The sequence below is a fragment of the Pholis gunnellus genome (genome assembly GCF_910591455.1).
Source record: "Pholis gunnellus genome assembly, chromosome: 11".
Classification (NCBI taxonomy): domain Eukaryota; kingdom Metazoa; phylum Chordata; class Actinopteri; order Perciformes; family Pholidae; genus Pholis; species Pholis gunnellus.
The window spans coordinates 11,787,577-11,811,196 of NC_136538.1; the positions used below are offsets into that span (position 1 = coordinate 11,787,577).

Below are 23,620 nucleotides of genomic sequence, written 5' to 3' on the forward strand. Positions count from 1 at the left end.
AGTGAAGAAGCAACATTAACATTGAATTGGCAAATGTAAGTCCAATCTTCACTCTCTCTTGCCTCTGTTTTTGGTCTCTACGAACTCCTGAGGGTCTCTTTAACTGCTAAATGCTCGACTTTGTTGACTTGCCAGTCTCTAAACGTGTCTGTCTGCAGTGCGGTGCTGAGCAGGTAGCATAAAGTGGGTTATTAGAGCTTTTTGTGGAAAATAGCTGTCTGCTGTTGACAAAAACGATTCTTTGAGATAGTGGAAGCCGGACAGATAAAAAGTTAAATGAAACTCACTATGAAGCTTATTAAAGCTGAGGAGAGCTGCAGATTGAGGGGATAATTCCCTGTAGGTTCATCACTATGGGGGACCCCTTTCACATTGTCATTTGATCGATTGTAAAATATCAATTATAGCCACTTTAAGTACTCTTACAGTACTACCCTACATTGTGGCATTTCTGCCTAAGTATAGGATCTGAGTACTTCCTCCACCACTTCCTACTTCGTACATGTGACAAGTAGATTCTATATTCACTACTCAGTTTAGGATTAAAACTATAACAAGGATTGGTAATATTAACATTTTAATGCGCAGCAAAGCGTTTAACTCCCTGCTAAAATGTACAGGATCATACTGTGAAATGTATGACTGTAAGACGGATTTACAAGCCTTTCTCAGACAGTATTGCACACAGAATCCCTTTACACTTCTACCATATCACCACATCGGTTAAATCACTACAATTGTATTCTGTAGGTCTTTTTTTTTTAGCACATGAAGACATTCCAAAGCAGCTTTCAGACTTACTTCTCAGTCAGATTTAGTTGGTATTTTATGTGCGGCCTGTAAATAGGAAGCTTGACGTGTGTGAGCTGTGAGGTCTTGCTCCCTTATGTTTGCACCCTGGGGCTGCACCTCTGGTGGGGTGTGCCGTAATCCAGGCCAGTGCCAGGTGGTTGAGTGAGTATTTGATATCAAGTAGCCAACCATAAGACAGGTTTTGTCAAGATAAAGCTAGTTCATCCGGGCATGACAGAGTTTTAAGCTATGATAAATTGTCCCTCCAAAGAAGACACAGTGGGTCGTAGACCTTGCCAAAGACATTCTGTCAAGTATGTAAGCATTCAATTGAAAGCTAAGTGATCACAGAAATTAGTTACGGAGTAAATGGCTGCAAGGTATGCCAGCAGACAAAAAAGAGGAAACCAGTGAGGCAGGAAATTATTCAGACTTGGTCTGCATTGATCATGACCTCCTTTTACGGCTCATTACCTTATGTCCTTACTTCTCCTATATTTGAAAGTTGAGAGCACAGTTTTGTCCCATTTATATCTTTTGAGCAACTTTTACCGAACCGCGACATCAATCCAAATAAGAAAGTGCACTCTTTTTTCTCATTTAAAGTGCCATTATTTTTTGGTCTAAGTTATTTAAAAATATGGCTTTGTCAAATAAGGTGCTTCTAAATTATCTTTTTGACATTTTTACCGCGACCCTCTTCAATCTAAACTGAAGCCAGTGATAACCCAAATTCTCTTATGAAACAACACTTTTATTTGTGTATTTACATCAACAGCGAAATGAGAACAGGAGGTATTTAACTGACTGTGATTAAATTTGATGTGTGCCCTTTTTTATGGAGATTAACTAATAACAAAATTGTATTGGTCGTTGGTGCAGGTAACGCTTTCATATAGCAGGACCAGAAAGAATCATGTAAATTCAGTGAGGAGACACATCATTTCTTAAAAAGCAATCAGAAAATATTTTTTTTTTTAGGGTTGTGAGTATTTGCTGCTTTTGTGTTTGACATTAATGGGACCCGATGAGGGGTTGTCGGCTTACTGCTTTGCCAACACACTGCCAGCTCTTTTTGCTGTAATTGCTGATGCCTTTAAAAATGAGCCAGCTCAATCTGCCGTCCTCAGAAATTGCCAACAAGCATTACAGGATTGATTAATTATTATCAGCCCTAGAAAAAAACTCCTACAACAAAAGAAACGGCAGTTTTTTATTTTCTCTTTGTAATTTGAAGTATTGGCTTTCATGTCTGCTCCACTCAACTCTTTGCAGTGTGAAGAGTCATCCACTCTAATTTGCTGCGAAAAGAGCAAGGGTCGGAAAGTGTCTGAGCACACAGGCGAACATTTCAGGATTATGAGAATTGGGATGACTGAAAACTCTTCTCAGGTGTTGGTCTGATGACTGATCAATAAACTGGACCAAGTCTGCATCTTACTGACCTGTCTAACTCAAGCAGTCCAACAGTGAACTACAAAAAACAATTTATTTAGACTATTCCATAGTAGCTTATAACATGAAATGTTCACTAAAGTATGCATTGAATTTTGTAATCTTGATCAACACAGTGTGACAGTCTCCAAATTTGAGTTTGTACAACTGCCAAAAAAACAGGTGTCACCAGCCCATATTTAAATAAACCTGATTCCTCATAATCGTTTATGAACCTATTCACTGACTTGTGACATTTACATGTGTTAACATCCAAAACCACATTACTTGAATAATCTTTAAAACTGATTGAACATGTATTTCTCTTCCATTGCCACTTTTAAGCCAATCAGGGGAAACCTTGAACTTTAAGACCATTGCTTACTGAACGTTTCATCTAAATCAAATGTCTCTGTGTTCTTTAAATTGCTTTTCTTGTACTTTCTGTTCTTAAAGCTGTCAGTCATTCACCAGGTCTGCTTAAAAAATCCATTTGATCCAACATCAAAGCACCAACAAGAATGAACACATGAGTTACGAAAGGATATTCATATTTCTGTTACAACAGAAAACATGTTTTTGTAACCCTACACATAGTATATGTTATGAGTTCTCAGCTGAGGATAAACTGCAGTTTTCTTTGAGAGCTGGACTCTGAAAGTAGAATCCCCTGAGCTGACGCCGGGGTGGCCTATTTTGAATCGACTGCCATGCACCTGAACAGCAAGCCGTCCACGAGGTGTACAGTGTCCTTTTTTGTAAAAGCCAGCAGATCATCATTGGCTTGTGGAGTTGATGACCTGAGCGGGTACCTCCGCCACCTCTCCTTAAAGTCGTACCCCTTTTTCATCCAGTGGGAAATAACTGACAGGGCCCTGCTGACTCTGCTCACAGTCACGCTATCAGTGCTGCAAAGGCACACGCCAGCCAATTCTTGCTCTTTTGTTGACTAACAAAAGCACTGTAGGGCATTGCGTTTACTCGATATGTCATCCCAAGCCTAATTATGTATTTTTTATTAAGGGATATTAAGATTGTCTCGCTCTATTTAAATGCATTTCATCAATTTGTATTTTTTTTTTCTTTGTAGATACTACAGTATATATACCCTCATTCGATGGCACATCTTATTTGGAGCTGCTGCCCTTCTCATCCATTCTCCAGCTTTCTGGCACCAGTAATAATCTCCCTGCTACTGTCAAGGACACCACTGTTATTCTCTATTTGACAGTGAAAACAAGATCTACACAGGGCACCATCCTCTACAGTGAGTACAGTTTTTTTATAAAGCACACATTGAAAAGTACCGCAATGCTGTGAAAAGTCACATTTGTATTAGTATATCCATTTTGTTACCTTTACATACGTATTTTTTGTTGCGTGTGTCCTTGTGTCATAAGGATGATTTTTATTGCCTACAATGCAAACCATCATCTCTTATGATGATGGTTTTAGTGGCTGACATGATGCTGCTGTGCCGTGTATGAGGGATAAATGTCCATTTGGATCGGTATCTGCTATATTAGAGGTATACAGGGTACTCTATAAAAGCTGTAGTGTTTTTCATTATTATCATTATTATTAAAGTCCAAACTAGTCTTATCCAATCTAATTCCTCTCTAGAGTGCGTACATTTACAAAGTAAGGAAACAAAAAAAAAAGATCACATTCATGCAATTTATTGACAGTAATCCAGGTATTAGTGTGAGTATTGACAAACTGTAAATGCTCTTTGATTCAATACCGGCTACTAATGGACCAAGCAAGATCTTAAATGAGAAGATCGTTACCACACTCAAACTCGAAAATAGTTTTAATGTTCTCATCTAACGCTTGACAAGGAAATAAATTGAAACGCCAAACTATGTTCTATGATATTTAATGATTTCTGTGGATAAATGTTGTTTCAACAAACTGAGCAGACGTCATATCGAGTACAAATATTATTTCTGTTGTGATGTAAACCCCTCAAAATAAAAGTCTACGCGTCATTATGCTGTCTGGACATGCTATAAATAAGGGACATTTCCTTCCCCTATTGTTACTGTTATGCTTGTTAACACTGTTATTATTTCGCTCAACCTCTTCTGTTTTTGGATCACTAATAATGTAGAGATGATACATCAGTCTGGGCCTTGTCATCAGCCTCTGATTATATTGAAAATACGATGCTGTTTCTGGGTGCTAGCAAGATGGATGCTTGGCAACAGTTAAAAATAAAATAAAGAGCTTGGCAACAGTTATTGTGCCGTCGAAAAGGCAGGAGGAAGAAGAAAAAAAGAAAACACTGAATGAAATCTGAAATCTGAAGTTTGATAACACAATGTAGAGGATGATTACACAAAGGATGAGAAAAAGAGTGGAGCAACTGCTTGTAGTGTTTCTTTATATTTATTATAAAACACTTGCACATATCAATGGATGCCAAATAATAATATTACAAATCACTGGTAGACTGATAGAAAGTCACCTGGGGACACCGGCACCATGAGTCATCTATTGTTGTTGCAGCAAATTGTGAGGCACAAAGATGGGAACTGTGTTTCCAAGGCTACAGGAGAAAGGCAAGGAAGCACTGAAACATGTTTGTTTTTTAAGGATAATTTAGCCAGTTTTCTCCCGTGACTGCCACCTAAGATACACCTGGGTCTGTTTATTTAGCTATGGCTATTCATCCTTTTTCAAAAATGCTTTCAACCACAACTAAAGATCATGTGAGAGTGGGAGAGAAGGGAAGTACAAAATGCTCCGGTGAAGGACTACGGATAGCCTCGCCTTTTGTGGACAGCAGCTGTTTTGTTGTCTCGCTGCTTATGATCTGAGCTAATACCTGAAAGCGAACAAAGGAATCCTCATAAGAAGGAAAGAGCTGGTCGCTCACATGGGGACCGAGGATTGGACTGACCCTTTACACCAACCGTGAGCTCCGCATTCTACATCTACCTCTTGCCTCCTCTTTGTTCCCACACCTGCACACACACATACAAACTCTCTTTTGTTTCAGAAGGAGATTTGGAAAGGTAGGCCTGGCGGCCAATGGGTAGACCCTCTTAACAATAGAGCATTGTTTTGGGAGGAGAGGAGTCTGTAATTTTTTAGGGCTTGAGAAAGCTGAGCCACGAGAAATTTGTTCCATTTATCCAGCTTTGTGTGTATTATACATCTGTATGTATCCCTATATTAAGTACCAGCCGGCTGAGAAGTGAAGCCACTACATGAATGCCTGGTTCTGCGGGTCCTCTAATGAGTCCAAAAAAATATCCAACTGTGTGTCTCGGCGGACCGCAATTGCAGCTCCTCGCTCTAAAAAGTGCAGCCACCTTGATCCTTGTTTCCCATGTGACACCACAGCAAGTCAGGTGCAAGTCCAACAGAACTGTAACCACCGTGCATTGTGTGGTGATCACAGTTGATTTATTCCTCACAAACCGGGAACAGGCATCGCCACATTCATCTTGCTGGTGTGACCTTGATCAACCCCTTATCTGTGACACCGTCTACAGGTTTGTGGCCTCTTTACATTTACAGACCAATTAAACATTGCAGTATTTAACTGAACATGTGATGTTAGTGACACAGCGTGCAATTACAAGGAAGTCATTTTAACTCATTAGATATATAATTTTCTCTAACAATTGATCTGCGTTTTTAGCATACATTAGCTTGTCTCGCCAGTTTCTGGATTCAACAGTGTAAGCAATGGTGTGCAAAATAAAAAACAACAACAACAACAAACGTTTATTTGTACTTTAGCCATAAAACAGTAAAAGAGTTGCATTCCTTGGAGTAATAATAGCTTGACTTTTCCTTTTCTGAGCTGACATTGGCCTCCCATGATGGCTGCTGAGTGCCTTAGTGTCCCACCAAAGACTTAAATCTTTGTATTTAAGGAGCTATTAATTACCCATCTCTCAAAACCTAATAGGGCTCTAAATTAGTGCTTCATATGAGGTTGGTGCACTTGAAAGGTCAGTCAGCTGAGCCTTAAATACACATGGTGTGGTTCTATCAATTTTAAGTCAAACAGTATCCTCTCTGACACAGGCGCTTAATTAAAGATAAGTGACATGTTTCCAATTAGATGTATTTCAATATAAATTTAAATTTACTGGCATTTCTCCTCTCAAATATAACTGTTCCACAAACACACGCACACACATGTGTGCGTGTGTTTGTGGAACAGCACTAGCCCGTTAAATAATTTTTTGGTTAATTTAGAGGTTCTAGTTTTGGAAATTTTAGGAGACATTATTCTGGAAATACTTGAAACTGTCAAATGATAGGTTTGAGAACAGAGCAGCCGAATAATTTAGAAGCAGAGCTTTTCAAACACTACCCAGTACTTGAATTAACATTTGCGTTGGGGTGTTTTCGGAAAACCAGCACATTACATGAACAAAAAGAACACAGCTGTAGGGAACTCTCAGTATATTTCTCAGGCATGTTCTTCTTCCTAGCTGCTTTTCAATACTTGATTGAAGATACCTTTACAATTTTCAAAAGCCATGCACTTCATATGAAAGACTTTGCATTCATTAGAAATACACCAAAGAACTGGTGTTCTAACAATGCAAGTTGTTCCCTCAGTGTTCTCATTATTAATTTTCAGATCCCCATGTGTGCAGTGTAAGTCAATAGCAAACAGGGGAAAATGGATTTGCTTTTCAAATCTGACATGGGCATTATCAATATATTTGTATAACATAATGATACGATATTTAATACATACATTTATTTAGAATAAGAAAAAGTTAAAGGTAATTTTTCCTGCATTTAAAAGTTGTATTTTGGTGGGTAAATGTAACTCACCAGAGATAGATGAAGAGCGTCTCAGTGGAGCTAGCTAGAGGAAGTTCACATTGGAAAAATTCCTGAAGTTAGTTATCAGATGTGATATGTGTCAAGTGAATTAGATTGTGCTTCATGTCTGGGCTAGCAAAATCGCTTCACCTCCGCCCTGTCATATTGGTGCCTCATATATCCACTGCCACCCATTATCTGGTCGCGTTGATCTTAAGTCACTGCTTGTCTAAGCCTTCACAGATTTACTCTGTAGATTAGCTTGAAAAATAATCCATCTTCACTCACAAGATTGCATGTAAACTCTAAAGGAAATAAGAACACATTCATAATTTGATGTTGGTCAGTTCAATTACACCCACTCTGTTCTTTATTCCATAACCACATTTACAATATTTCCCTGCAGCAGCACACGGAAGCCAGAGAGCAGACTGTGAGCCTCGTCATGAAAAGAGATGAATGTTCAGAAAGCATATATAGAGGGCACAGTGCCTTTTATCTAGTAAAGCTTCCTGGCTCATAGTGCACCATCTTTTTCACATCAGAGGAGCTGAAAAGAAAACTCCAGAGATCAAACAGACAAAGTTAATCAGAAGAGAACCAAAAGACATTGGGATGCAGAGAATCTCTTCGCCAGACCTGCTCCTTATTCTCCGCTCCCTTCTTTACACCTCTCCCTGAAGCAAACATGCAAGTCTCCCTCTGGACTTCAATTGTCAGATCGAGAAGAGAAATACAAGAAGGTGGGGGGGGGGGGGGGGGGGGGGGGAGAGAGAGAGAGAGCGAGAGAGAGAGCATGAGGGAGAACAGGTGACAGGCACTGACAAAAGGACGAACGCTCTGTTAGGCTCGGTGTAGAGTAACAGGGCCATGGGGACAACAGGGAACAATATCCTACGGAAGAAAAATAGCAAAATAAAAGATGGGGGCAACATTGAAATCTATGATAAATAAATAATATTTGTCAACAAATGACTTATGGTGCTTAGTGGGAACAACTGCTTTGAAAAGGTGACAAAGACTCAGTGGTGCAGAATGAAGTTGCCGTGTGTGATTTCCGTTGTCTTTGCCGCTGCATTCATTAACTCTCACGTCTCAAATGTATCTGTAGTCACTGTAGCAATAATAATGATGATTATATGGCAAGAATAATTATGTTTTTCATGTCATTTGCCCACACAAACATGCTCTGATTAATAGAATACAAGAAGATACAATAAGGTACCAGACACATATTGGCTTCTTTTAGGTCAGTTAAAGAATTGCCTGCAGTTTAGTTTAACATTCCTGTACATTTGTGAAATTGCATGCAATAATTAATAAAAATAGATAAACAAAAATAAATATAACTTTGTCATGATATAAATAATAGTTCACAGCAGTCGCAAAACTAATTATTTTGTTTAAAGTGACTTAATTTGCAACTGCTATATTCCAAACATCACACAAAACTTGAAGAGACCCATGGCCTGTTTGAGAGTCATAATCCATCTTTATTGAAAATAAGCATCAAATGAAAATGTTGAGCATCGCCTCTTTGCTTGTTTTGTTACTTTGAGTTACATTTCAAGTTGTGCCTTCTCTCAACCACAATAAATGCGTGCGCTGCATTAAACAGTCTCTAATGGTCATACTATGTTTGCAGTATAACACAACATTTGATTCATGTTGTCATTATATTTTCAAGCTTTCCTGAAAAAGCTCTGCTCACATCTGAAAAATGTGATCTTGCATACAACAAACAAAAGAATGATTGTGTCAAAAATAATAGTTTGAGACAGGAAGTCAAGGTTGGTATATAAAGCTTTGTATTCTTTGAATACGCAGGAATCACCAGATGTCCTCATTACATGCCACAAACTAAAGACTCAAACTAAATATTAGAGATTTTCAACAGCCCCTTCTCGTGCCATCATAAAGTACCATATTTACCAGTCAAATACAGGGTTTCAAAATGTGACAAATCCCTGTGTACCTAGCAGAAACATAAGAAGTAGTTACATCTGTAACCAACACAGTACATCTTAAAATACCAAAGCACAGATACTTGAAAAAAAGAAACTTCATTATGATGTTCACACAGGAAACTTGCATCAGAACATTTAGTGATGATGTTGTGCTGGACTTCATTATACTGAGAGGTGTTTCTAATATTCTTCCCCCGTATGCATGTATGCATGTATATATGTTAATAAGCAGGGCAAAAGATTAGAAACACCTTTCAATATAATATAGTCCAGTACAACACCATATTTTTATATTAAAAACAGCAATTACAAAATCAAGGCCCATCAATGTATGGGAAATTGAATGAACGTTTTTTTTAATATGATTTAAACCATCGAGCGTATTTAATGCTTTGTTGGAGAATTCCAGCAGGCAGAAGCAAAACTATAAGCAGATTTGTCAGCTTCTAATAACCCTTGTGAAAAACAAGGGGGCTGAAACAGATAAAAGCTTAATGTCCTAATGATGACACACATGTCGGTGATGTACTGTGAGGCAAGAGGTTACATTTTATAACCAGTTCGAAAATGAACAGGAAACAAATTCAGAGATCTTAGGACCGTGAGCTGTGATCAAATTGTGTCTTTCTTGTTAAGGCATTTTTAACAAACTGGAATCAGCTTACTGTCTTGCATTTTTAACCGGCATTTTTTTTTTGTTCATCTGCCTTTGACAAGAACCCTCTCATGTAATGTCTATATAATAGAACCGTTTTGGTAGTGTTGCAAACATGACTCAGCATTACATTGAGGTCTTTGAACTTGTTTCACACCGCTGCGGTTTCACATCAATAAAAGGTATCTTTGTGTAGTTGTTCGGTCTCAGGGACATGTTGCACATCCATGTTTATGTCTTTTAATTGTATTACTATGATAACAAATGTGTTTCTGGATGATATGATGACCTGCTGGCAGCATATTTGAGCTGAAAAGCAGGAGACCAGAAATTGGTCCCCGGGGAACTTCACACACAAAGTCAACCTTTACTTGTCCCTTCAAGTATGTAATCTAACTAAATGCTGCAGGAAAAAAAAAGAAACTTAAAAAAATATATATTTTTACTCCACAGCCACAGAAAGAGTACCTTCTTTCTCCCTGCTGCTGCTGTTTTGTGACAGTAGAAGTCCTTCCCTTCCACAGAATAAGCGTAAGGAAACAGTGGATTGTCTGAGCAAGATAATTTCTCCTGTGGTCCATTCGGCAACAGCGGTTAGTAATATGGCTCCATAAAGTGCATCCCTGTTGAGTCGTAGGACAGGGAAGACCTCCAAGTCGGCTTAGAAAATGCATTATCACAGTGCAGCATATTAAGCTAAGCATAGCCTCCCTCTGACAAAGAGACAGGGATTTTCTGGTTGCCCTTCTTGCCCTGGAGGAATTGTTTAGAGCTTTCATGTCGGCTGCAATGCAGCCTTGAAACAACAAGCACAGCTTTTGCGCCGTTTTCCTGTAGTGTCCAAATCCTCCATCCAAGCCATTACTTCATGAGAGATGGCACACACACACACACACACACACTGTGGAGGCTGTCTCTGCAGCCCACACACCAGTGTCCAAGCCCAGCGAGCTACACACACCCTCACAGAATCCTGGCTCAATTATCACTATCAATCCAAGGGGTCAATCATGCAATTGTTGCTCCTACTCGGTAGCTCTCGCTGGATTTTTGGCTCCCTGTCAATGTCTCTAATCCAGCTGTGAAATGTGTCTTACTGAAAACCCCTGAAACATTTTAAGTGTCTTTAACAGTACAGTATTTCTGTTATGTCTTCTGATCTACAACCATGTTTTGCAAGCTCTCTCTATTATCTCTGTCTCCCTTACATAGCACTCTTATGTTGCGTGTCTTCTCATGTCTTCTTAGACAGAGGTGAGGGACTGGTGTGCACCCTCTCTCTATGCCTCCCTCCTTGAAGACCCCTGTAGCCCTTGTGAAAGGATTAATGATGCGGCTGTCTGTTGCTCCCCCTCTACACTGTCTCACTTGCAAGAGACTGTGCAATCTGTGACATATTCTACTGGAGTCTGAGAAGTGGCATATCTAATAATGCAACATCACAAGCAGCACCTGGTGACCATCCTCGTGGTAGCCAGGCAGGATCAGACCTGTTCTGTCAGATTGGTATAAAGAAAAGAGTCATTGTTGAATTGCACGGTCCATCCAGGAGTTTCATGGACATTACAGTTCCTTATATCCCGTTGAAAACAGCCCATCATCTAATGCTTCCACATAGGCCAGCAGGATGCCTGTTGTACAGGGCTCTATGGGGATTAACTTGCTTTTGGATCCAGCATCAAATGGCCATTCGAGGAACTGCAGTTTTTGGCACTTCAGCGTTGGCTTCATTTTTCAGCCTCGAAGTTTGTCGCTTGTTAGTAGCCCCAGACAGCATGATGGCAACTGTGGTGCCCAGAGATGATTTACTGGTGCAGTCCTGGTGCATTGTGCTGTGAACCATTATCACAGTCAGTGCTTTATCAGACGAAGATAGCTTCTTGTAGCTTGGATTCTGAGAGGACCAGGTTGGTGCATAAAGGACTGTCTGACACTGAGGTCCAAAGGTTGCTTTGTGGTCCATCATCCCAGTTTGCACAGGTGGTGTGATGGATCCAAGTTGAATGTTTTAATTAAAAAGTAGAGGGTTGTTGCATGCAGACAGAACCTGTCTTAGACCATCGAGATTTATAGTCTGGGGCAGTTCAGTGTTATGAATTATTCTTATAGTGAGGAAGCCTTGCAGTCTCTGTTCGCTGTTTGTCTACTAGAGTATTTTGTGAAGTAAACAACAATGTGAATAGGGTCTTCGTAAACTCCTGTCTTAGCGAAGGCATACCCTATTGCTGTGCAATGTCATTTGTTGGCAGTCAGGGAACCTCCCTCTTGGTTTTCATTTTATTGATCACAACAAGTATGGCCTTGTGGTCAACACACTGATATTAATCAGGTACTAGCTGGGTATGTCTAGGTTGCTTTGAGTTACACTTGCTCATTGTATTACAATATAGCACCTGCATAGTGGGACAGATGGATTGGGATTTACCCTGAGCATAATATAGTTACTTACCACTATGCTCATGTCAAACAGTTTTATCTTCCTCCATCATCATCTTGTTGAAACAGTTTATATTTAATTTCACACACACCAAGGGGACTCATTTTCTCTATTCAGTATCTTAAAAGTAATTTTATATTTTAGTTAACAATGTATTGAATTTGGCACTACGGAAACAGAGACTCATCATCAAACAATTTTCTTACCATTTCAGCTCAGCAGCAGAACTTTGGGGATCAGTTCCTTCATGTGTTCCTTGAAGATGGAATCCCTGTTGCTAAACTTGGATGTGGTGGCAGTCATGTTTTGAATGTGGCTGCAGACCAGAACATCAATAACAACAGATGGACGGCAATCACAATACGGTATGATATGTCTCCTACTTTCCTTTCTAATCCGTAATATTGTATTGGCAAAGTCATTATCATTGTCTTAAAATTACTTTTAGTGATCAGTTTTAAACATGATATCTATGTTTTTACCCATGATTTTTACTTTTAGCCTTGTTTTCATAGAAGTACAAAGTGTAAATTAAGTATTTGTCACTGTAAAGAAGTGTTTTGGGCAGATGATATCAATTCCAGATTTATATGGTGGACCTCTACACCATACCAATCAAATCTCCCAAAAACCATGACATTTTGTAAAATGTGAAACTATAAGTTCATAACTTCTGTTGTTAAAAGAAAAAAAGAATTCAAGGGAATCTTCAAAAACCTAAAAACTAGAATTAAAAAAGCATGAACAAAAATGTTTAAATTTAAAAAAAACTGGAGCTAGGCTTTCTGCTTTTCAGTCTGGAATTTGTTGAGGTTTAAGCAACAAAACTACTTTATTAGATTAAGGAAAAATATACATAGCCAGTAGGCTACATATACGGGTACACTATCTGATATGATCCCATCATTTTTGGGTGCAAAAAGTATTGTTGCCTTCTGAAAGCTGGGTGCTAAAAGCATCTGCCTGAAAGGTACACACAATGTGCATAGTGTGCACATTCACTGAGTTAAATACTTGAAAAATGTGTGCAGTGCTCAGTGCTTCCTGCTTTGACAATGTTCAATGGGATCTCAAAACAAGGTTACATGTCATGGTGTCTTTGATAAAAACCCTGTGAAAGCTTGTCCGTCCAGTAGCTCTCATCATCAGTCTTGATCAGAGCATTGATTCTATGGTAATACAGAAGTGCAATGAAAGCTCACTACATCAGACATTTCCCAACTGTAATGCCCTGGTTCCTTCTGCACCTCTGGCAATGGGGGGGTGGGGGGTGGGATACACTTCAAGTGGGAAAAAAACGTGATTAAGTGCTCTCTCGTTTAGTTTCTGCATGCTGGTGCCCCACCACGTGCAGCTGGTGCCCTTTTTTTATTTTGCACCGCTGCCCCTCAGACAGCCTGAGTACGTCACTGACCTCCAGAATAGTGCAGTCCCTGACCTGAAGTCACACAAACAAAGAAAACAGTCCAGTGTGTCGGCACAAATGGCTGTTTCCTTAAGAAAATGATACGCAGAAATAGCAGTCACTTTTCTAAAACGTATTTCAATATTTTGAACATAAACCTTGAGATAGAGCTTGTTGCTTTTATTCCATTGTGTGTAATGTATTTGAGTTTCAATAGTAGAACTTACCACCTTTACATTGACCTCATCATAAATAAGCATTTTTTCTGCCTTCTTAAAGTCAGCACGAGCAAATAGTTTTATGCTACATACAAATGTGGCTCACGATATATCAGACTGTGAATATATATATATATATATATATATATATATATATATATCACCTAACTCTCCAGTTTTATTTTTGACCATGCAAAAATGGGCAAAATATCTGTTACCATCCATGGTAGATCTCTTGCAGATCGTTCACAGAGAGATTAGGATCATTAACCTTTGATATTCAGTCTGCTGTGGAAATTGGCCATTTCAGCATTTGGTAGCAGGGTGTTTACCGTAAGTGGCTGAGATCCGATAGTCTTGACTGCATACACAAACTGTACACCTTCTGAATGACCCAGTCGTTTTCTTATACTTATTTGAAAATTGTCATGATCTAGTATGGCTTGCATTGCATATAGTGCAATACCTGGATCAATGACCCCACCAATGGATCCATGACTATTACAATTGAATAAAACCTGCACACTTCAACACAGCATTCAAATGACTTTAAATTATATTCAGCAGTACAATTATTAAATATTAATTTATGGTACCATTTAAAAAAAAACTAGTTCTATTAGAAAGCTTGGATTTAAACTTATTTAAACAATGACAAAATAAGTAATACAATTTGAGAATATAGTCAATTCTTGTATAGAATGCTGCCTTCGCTGAGAGTAATTTAACATTTTGCTTGTCAAAGCAATACATATAAATTGTCCATATCAGAATCAATGTATCCAACTAATAGTGATCTTCTAGCATTTCAAAAGATCCCAGCTTAGACACACAACCAACACGTATCTAAATGCCTTTATGTTATATGCATGTGCACAGTGCATAAACAGCACAGCAGAAATACAACTGGAGTCAGATGGTTGCAGCTTAGTTAGATCACGTTATAATAAAAAGCAAGGACCTCTGTTAACTTCCCACTCTTCTCACTAGATTTAGCAAATTTATTTAGACATATCCCCGGGTAAAATCATTTATTTAAAGTCACAAGAACATCTTTTTTATTTAAAGCCACAAGCAGCAAATGTTGCTACTCTTTTGGATTCCAGTTGTAGTTCGGAAAACAGTTGACTCCTAAGCATTTGGCAACAAATTTGGTACCAAATGTTAAACCTGATCCACATGCATTTGCACTACTTGCTTGTCTCATCCAAATAGGTCTGATCACAATGCTTTCCCATGCACAGCTTATCCTCTGTCTCCATACACTGGCTTACAGCCTGTGTAAGCTAGTGGGAGAAATGAGAGAGGGCCTGCTGCTGAGCTCTGCCTCTATTTATTCTTGATCGGTTCAGCAATTTTATTCATATGCAAATGAGTGCATGACATCATCTAGTCTTGTTTGAGCAGTAAATACCTTCTTTCCTGTATGATGGTTGGCAACACTGAACACAGCTGCTTGAACTTGCAGTCAGCATATATGCAGCGTGGGGCAGTAGTTGTATTTAACTGAAAATAATCCAAGCTGCAATGACCAAATGGGGAAATTGCTAATTGCCTGACACAGACTCAACACCATCTTTTTTTCAAATTTTTCGCCTTTTCCACATCTCACACACACACTCTAATTTTCAACCCACCAATCTTATTGTCATCTCGAGCACCGTTCTGATGACAGTAGACAGGGGAAAGTATTTGCCTTTTGCTTTCATTTTTGCACCAATTGTTGGTGGCATCCATTGTTGACAGGAAGACGTGGTATGACACCTCTGCTCACCGTTGCACTGTACTATAAAAATAAGCAGTTCACTTTCTTGATGTTTTCCCATGCTCAGCTTCAATGCACTGGTGTGTTCATTATGGTATAATTTCTCGTAGTTACAAGGATAAGTATGAAACAGTGTGGAGAGTTATTTTAAATTGCATTAAAAGCCCTCTTGTGGGTGGTCTACACAGCTGTGGCTGCAGCTTAATTAAATGTTTTAGCTCGACATTGTGTCCGCTCCAGTATCAATGCAATTTAGGTAATATGCTGAATAAATAAAAAATATATACAGTATATTCCAAACATCAGCATGAAACCCTGTGAAGGAATTTCCGGCTTTTTTGATTCTATTCCCAGTTCTCTCTGAGCCACAGAGGAGAGCTGTTCAACGGTTTTACACCACTCCATCTCGCTAATCATCACCAACAAAGAGATGAAAGACATTGTGAATATTTAATCAAGAGTTTATCAGCCAGTTCTGACAGTAAACATAAATGAATGCATCACATTTTCCTTTTGTAGAGCAGCTTATGTAGAGCAAGATTGCTGTAAAATGATCAGAACAATCCATACCAACTGCCATATACGTGAAACATACAGGGTACAACTTTCTTGAAAATGAGCAGAGAAGAGCTTGCATTTGACTGCAGTCCGTGTAGAAACAAAGGAAGTGGCATATTGAAGCTTATATTTATTCAGGCGCACTATCAATAGTTATGTAGATTTTCTGAATGTAATGGTGCTACGGTGCATTGTTTTTTCCAGTGAAAATGCATAATGGACATGCAGATTGATAGTAGATGTGAAACACTCAAAACATAACATAGCAACTAAGTTTTCTGTTTCTGGAAATATAAGATTTGATGTTTTTACAGTTAAATCTACAACCGATGTGTAGCACTCCATTATAGACTGTTATAGCAAAGACAAAAGGCCACTCCCGAAGTGCCCTGTGCTGATTCTACTACGATTAAAGTTTGAGAGTGGCAGACTCCTAAAGCTCCCTCGGTCATTTGCGAGTGTGTGCACATTATTGGTTGAATCCCATTGTGCTTAGAATTCACAGTTGGAGTCATTTTCTTTCTCACACAGTCAAAGATCAACGAGGATGACACATAGAATTCTGCGGCATCACATTTCTTCCCTTGTCACAGGTGAACGCAGAGTCCCAGGCAGAAATGATTATTCAAATGTATGCACTTTTTTTCCTGCAGTCAGAGGAATGGGAGTAGTATCTCAAGCATGGCTCTGACTTACGAGGAGTTTTCTTTTCTTTTTTTGCGATTTTTAACTTTTTTCATTCTGTGTCTAGAAACTCATGGGTTTTGATGTTCATGTCGATGTCTTTATAGACCATCATATTATTCCTGTAAAAATAAAAAAAACCTCTGACTTTACATCTGCACATTTCTCACAGTTTTCTGAACTTCTTTGTTGGATGCTGTTGAAAATGTCATTGTAATGCTTGATCACAGAAAGTAAAAGCACTAAAATACCTTGCCTGTATGCTTATTTGGTGATTAGATGGACTTTTGTTGCATGTCTTTTTCAGTTTAATTCAGACTTAATTGCGACTTGCCAATCTTATGTGTGGTAAATTCATTAAAAATGCTCTCACTCCAACCAAAAATCCCCTGCACCATCACCCGTTATCAACAAAAGTACACTGCAGTGATAAATGAAAAAATACATGTTTTTCATAGTGAGAAATTTGTTGTGTGATTATTTTATTTTGTAAGTACACTGTAAAGACCTAGCATTATTTAACGTAATCTAACTATAAAGCATATAATCTCTGTCTGTTTATCTTTCTGTTTGTCCCTTGCATATCTCGAGAAACATTCCTCAGATCTACTTCAAAATTAGTGGGCGTAAACCAGTAACATTTCTCTGTCAGGTAAATGTAGCACGACTATATTTTCCTCTGAAGTAGAAGTACACAGTTAGTAGTTATTTCAATGTACAATTAGTTTGAATAGTAAAATAATTAAATATCTTTCATATCTCAACATCCTGACAAATCTATTGCTGTTTGGGACACTTTTAGTCAGGGGCCCCAGGCCAAGGTTGTCTACCTTGCCTACCGCCAAGTCTGATGTTTTGTCCTGTGAACCGGACTGTAGGCCTGTTTCACTGGTGTGTGACACAACTATGTCATGGCAGGAGTATTGCTGAGGATCAAAGGAAGTGCCGTATTGAGTGTGAAGTTGTTTGTATGAGCATTTCTCGAGAAAGCTGCAAGCAGCAACACCACAGGCCAAGCATGTGGCCCATTCTGAACAGACATGTTTTCAACTTGCCCTGCACTAGTTATTATTCATTTACAGAAAGCCGACGGAACCTGAGATGTCCTGATTTCTATTCCCTAAAGGTCAATCTCCAAAAACACTGGATCCTACAATTTATATTATGGAACCTAATAGCAACTTTTGTTGGAGACTCGTCTTGCCCACATCTGTCAACTTTACCCCCGTGTATCACTGGCTTTTAGTTGGGATTTTGAGGGTTGTAGAGCAATCTGAGATAACCCGGCTTGCATCATCACCGTTATGTTCTCAGACTTTAAAAAGCTTTACTTTAAAGTCTGCTTTACATTACTCAAATGTGTATTACAGGTGTATCACTCCTTGTGACAAGTTTTCACTCTAGAATAATTACTTTAATCACTTTGTTTAAATTTGATTGTTAAGTATTATTTAATAGTCCATTCACTAACTATTGATCATTGTTTTGATGTAATAATGCATATGTAGGTGTCAAATGTTGCCTAGCAACAGCTGCTGTAAGAGAACGAAAACAATAAAGTGCTGTGAGAAGTAGTAGGAATTTTCAGTCTTCACCTCTATGAATGAACGTCAAAGAAACTTAAGACACACGCTATGAGTTCATGTTGTGTTCAGGTTAGAAACATCTGTTCACCTCCTGTCACTTCAACCAATAACATGCATTCTAATAAAGAACAGCTGTGTCTATCCATCTACTCTGCATTTTGGTACACATGTGAGCATGTGTACAGGCTTATAGGTAAAATAACCGCCGCTGTAATTAGTGGTCATTTAAGTAATGGGTATAGTAATCCCTTTGCAATTTGGAAAAGTAATTAGTAACCATTGATTACTTTTTTCTGAACTACACAATAACAACGGACAGAACTTTCCCACTGGGTATTATTCGCTGAAAGAGTAATGAGAAAACAACATTCATTTTGGGGAAGTGCCATTATGTGCAACTGAGTGAAAAGAAGGTTCTTAATATTGAGCATTTTGTTTTTAAATCCACGTCCCGTTGACACTGTCCAAATCTCAGGCAGCGTACGTTTATCAATCAGACAGCAGTCAGTGTTGTATTGACAAGTAGTCCCATGAAATATGCATTGAAGAAGCAACCAGCAGGGCTGCCTGCTCACTTGGAATTTCTTTTGTGAAGCCACAATGCCAAGAGGCTTGCTGGTGTGCTGTCTAATTGTATTGCGAGCGATATAATGATGGAACACAGGCCACACAAATTAATTGAGGCTTGCCAGTCACAGCAGAAATTATGCAGCAAATGCTGCAGTGCTGCGTGTGAGGAAGTCACCGAGCCAGAGCAGGCATTACAGTCAATGTAGGTTTAGATTATTGTCCGATACAGGGCTTGTTGCACTTAAGGAAAAACCAACAAACCGATCCCTCCTGACATCTTGTGCAGCAGACGCAGTGGTGTGATGATAATACATGATTATTAAGCATATGGGGGTGGGGGGGGGGTTCTCTCTCTTTCCCTTCATATCTGGTGTATAACTGTGCTGCATATTGTGCTAAGAAGAATATCAAACTAACAGGTGGTAGGGTACATCTTCCTTATATATGTAATCTGAGTGACCCATTTACATTGTACGTGCTCCCAGGTAGAAAACACTACTGAGCATAGTCTCTAGTGATAGAACTAATAGAGTCTTGACTCCAGATCACTAAATTTGCCTGCAAATTATAAATTCACCACATTATCATTTGCTTTTTGTAAGAATCTGGAATAAGATTTGAATAATTAAGCCATTTAAAAAAAAGAAAAATGCATCTTGCCTATCAGCCAGTGAAAACTGTTGCAAGGGCACCAGCACGGTGCATGATGTTTTACTGCCATCTGTTGCCAATACCTTTTAGATGTTTTATGCAATAGTAATATTTTAATGATGATCCCTCCCTCATTGTTATTTTCTTCAGGGGACTGTGAAGGAGGCACGTTCAGATAGGATAGTAAAGACGCACACCTACCATCAGGTTTAACAAATACCTCTGTGTAAAGGTGCTGTGCTGAAAATATTTGCCAGGTCCCTTAACGTTGCAGGTAATATTTCAGTGGTGATCCTCCTGGTGAAAGTTGCAACAGTGCAGTTGCTCTGAATTAGTCACACACCAGACACAGTCTAAATGAGGATGTTAGAGATGACAAATCACTTCTGATTAGAGCATTAGCCAGATGAAGGAATGCATAAATGATGATTGAGTAAGTAAAAATGATCACAGCCATATTGTGGTTTTGTGTGTTTGCAGAAAATGAAATATTCATACGTCTATGTTTGTTTACCTCAAGTTGGGAATTTGCTGTTGTTGGTCCTACGAGACCCGGCACTGAATGGTGCACAGGGAGCCCAATATAAAATTACATAGTGTTTCATCTCTGAGTTAGACAAACCCCAGCCTCTTTTTCTTCTGATTCACTCCTGTGTTTGTTTGTGAGATATAGTCTATTGTGGTTTTGTGTTTGTATGTCTGTGTGTGTGTGTGTGTGTGTGTGTGTGTGTGTGGTGGTGATGATGATGATGATAATTTTGGGCCGTGGGACACATTCTAGCTATCTAGCTACTATACCAAGTTAAGTAGTCATAGTCATCTTTATAAATAGTCATCTTTGCCTTAGAGCAAGACGAATGTAAATTAGCCCGGTGGAGCATTCAATTTGCTCACGAGAGCTCATCAAGTAACATCATCCAATTTGCTTGGTATGCATGCTCTCTGTGTCTCGTAGGGACAATCTTTGCAGCATTAGCAGGCCAAATAAAAAGCTACTGTACTAAGCACCAAAATATGCCTCAAATGCCCTCAGCAAGAGGGAGATTTAGTAACAACGTTGTGAGGTTTCCTGCCTCGCTAACAGTCACAAAGACAAGGATTGGAATTTTGGATCATTTCAGTTCTTTCTTTAGGATCTTGTTATATTCTTGTCACGTTGAGGCAATGTAGTTTTCTGAAATCGCTCACTGAGAATGGGAGAATGACCTAAGAAACACAAAAGGCACCCCGAAGATGATGATAGGCATTTTCTCTGAACGTTACTGTAGGTTGCATTCTATTTACAGTCTGAAATGTGCCTTCATTTTCTTTTTGTGTGTGTGTTTGCGTGATTTCCATACAGTACCTGTGCTTAGTCCTTCCTAAGTTGCATGCGTGTGATTGCCTCAGGAAGGCGTCCTGGAAGGCTTTTTCTAATTAGCAGGAAGGCGATTGCCCTGATTGTTTCCATCTGGCCATTAAAGCAGACATTTGAGGGTTTTGTCTCATCAACAGTGGTACAATCGGGAAAAAAATGGATGAAAAGATTTAACAGAATCAGATTTACCGGTAACACATGTTCACAGGCAAACAATAAGGAATCTATGGAACAAAAGTGCATCATGTAGTTTTCAATTGTGTTCATGCGCGTGGCAGAGAGTATACAATCTTTTGCACAATGTGCAGCCCTGTAAAGAGGCTGCTGTTGTATAATGCGCGTATAAAGCCAATGATGAATTAGAAAGAGGCAATCGCTTGACTTTGCAAAAGCTGGAATATGACACAAGTAGACCAGCTACTTAACATTATGGCTGCAACATTAATGACTAGAGCAATTGTATATTTCCCCAGAGAGACACAGAGGGTCAAATGATAAAATTGTCCTCCTACTCATTAGGTTTATAATGTATATCTAGTTTGTGCCCTCATTTTTATTATCATCAATTAATCCTGAATGACATAATGAGCACTCTCACTCATGATAATGTTTTGCAGGCTGATTTCTTTCATTTGTATTAATATTATTGTATTTTCCATACATTTGAAATAGTAATGCATGTAGCATAACTGGTTATACCAATCTATGATTTGTTTGTAGTGTATTTACAGGCATTATAATGTGAATTTTTTATCTGCTGAGGAACACAAAAACGTAAAGAATTATCACCGCAACACTGAGCAAAAACTTATTTCCAAACTTATTATTTAAATCCAGCTGTGGAAGCCATTCTCTGTTTTTGTTGTCTCTCCTGGGTTTTGGGTTTTGGGCTGTGGCGTGGGATACAAACGCACCATTGCCTCCAACAGTATCCACCAGTGCATAAAGTTTCTCAGGCAATAGTGTGTAATGTATACGTAGTCATCCATTTTTATAGTATAGTCTCAATGGTCACATTAGCAGCTTCATTGCTGTGACTGTTCTGTCTGTTTCTCCATCAGAATGTTTTTCAGGCTTTGCTGAATTTATTGTGAGTATCAGATATTACAAATCATGGTTTCCCTCTGCTCTCTCTCTCAACAGATATAATATGTCTGTTGGAAAACAAGGAGGCTCATGCATGATTGAAATAGCTGCAGATAATGGCACAGCTCGGCGTCTCGAGGAGTCCGTGTCACGCCCCGTGTCAGAGGTCAGTCAAATCAACCCTTTGTCACAATCATCTTCTCACATTTGCATTTCAAACCCATAATCATGTGATTGGTATCGCCATCCTTTTATACATATACATGCATACACATGCATATTAACATATTAGTTCATTTGTCATGCATGACTTCAGATTCCGTGAGTAAGTCAAAGGAATTACATCAGATATAATGTATTCAATGTATTATGTTTTCACTCAGAACCACAGCTCTGTTCATTAATGTCAGTACATTTTTAGACCTATTTGTAGACCCATAGTTAATGGATAGTCCTTATTCCGGGAAATATTTTTGTCACTATATTCACTTATATAGTACATTTTTTGTTTAACGTTTGCAGAATCGGGTGAGTTTGAGGTTAGACCCACTCCTGCAATATACATCGTTCTTTTCAGTGTAAATTAAGTGGCCGTTCAGACAGAAAACGTTGGCGGTGTAGCTTCAGGTACTTGCAAAATATGAAATACTCATAAATATCACAAGAAAAGCTTGAATTCTAGCTTGAGTAATAAATCTATGAGATCTAATCAAATGGGTGCATTTTTTAAATCTCACAGCAGCCTAAAACTGATTATTTAGCAGCTTTCAGAATCCAGCACATTAACTACATCCATTGCGGACCAACAGAAATATATTGGCAGCACCAAATGTCTTGGTTTTTGATTAGACAGTTTCTGATTTGAATCCTATGTAGGACTCGTGTCAGCAACATCAAGAGTAGATGAAGTGTATGTTATCAAAGCCAGCCCAGCACACAGTGTTTTAACAAACAGCAGGTGCTTTATGAATGAGTAACGGGAGCTCCCATTACAAACATGTCCACCTGTTATATTATTTCGCCAAGATGATCCCACTTGGCAAATAATATCCTTAAATGTAAGAAACAGCTATTTTTTATCTTCTTTTTTTTTACACCGGCTCATTAATTTGATTAACAACACCTATAATTGTTATTAAATTAATATTTTTGTTTTTTCACTTCCAAAGATGCAGAGAGGGGCTCAACCTTCCCACAGGCGCTACATGCCTCCCCCTTCCTCAATGTGATTTATGGTCTTCTAATTTAAGATGCCAAGATGTTTCTCTTTTTTTCCCTTTTTCGTTAATAACACATTCATTATTGCACAAGTATCTTTGCTACAATTATATTCCACATTGGTTGCTAGTTAACTTTTATAGAGACCAGTGTATTACTATTATGTACCTTTATACTGAGAACATGGGTTTTTGATTTTAGTTTGCGCTCAACACTCGTCAAATTAAGTCAAATGAGATTTTTACACAAACTATGATCACCAGTGCAGTGCCCATTGAAACACACATGCCTGTTTAGAAAGGGGCGCATGCTTGGCCCGTGGTGTTGCTGCTAGCAGCTTTCTCAAGAACCGCTCATACAAACAACTTCACACTCAAGATGGGCTTCAAGTGGGTCCTCATCAAAACACCCACCATGATATAGTCGTGTCACACACT

General features: G+C 38.8%; 1 protein-coding gene across 1 annotated transcript in view; it reads left to right on the forward strand.

The window, feature by feature from the left end:
- eys (eyes shut homolog) overlaps positions 1–23,620 on the forward strand; it is a gene marked incomplete at both ends in the record, with an annotated part of 143,311 nt that overhangs the window by 97,355 nt on the left and 22,336 nt on the right. Inside the window, 3 exons of the mRNA XM_079168679.1 lie at positions 3,317–3,493; positions 12,300–12,450; positions 22,023–22,131. Coding sequence (XP_079024805.1) covers positions 3,317–3,493; positions 12,300–12,450; positions 22,023–22,131 — 437 coding nt within the window. The remainder of the gene's footprint in view (positions 1–3,316; positions 3,494–12,299; positions 12,451–22,022; positions 22,132–23,620) is intronic.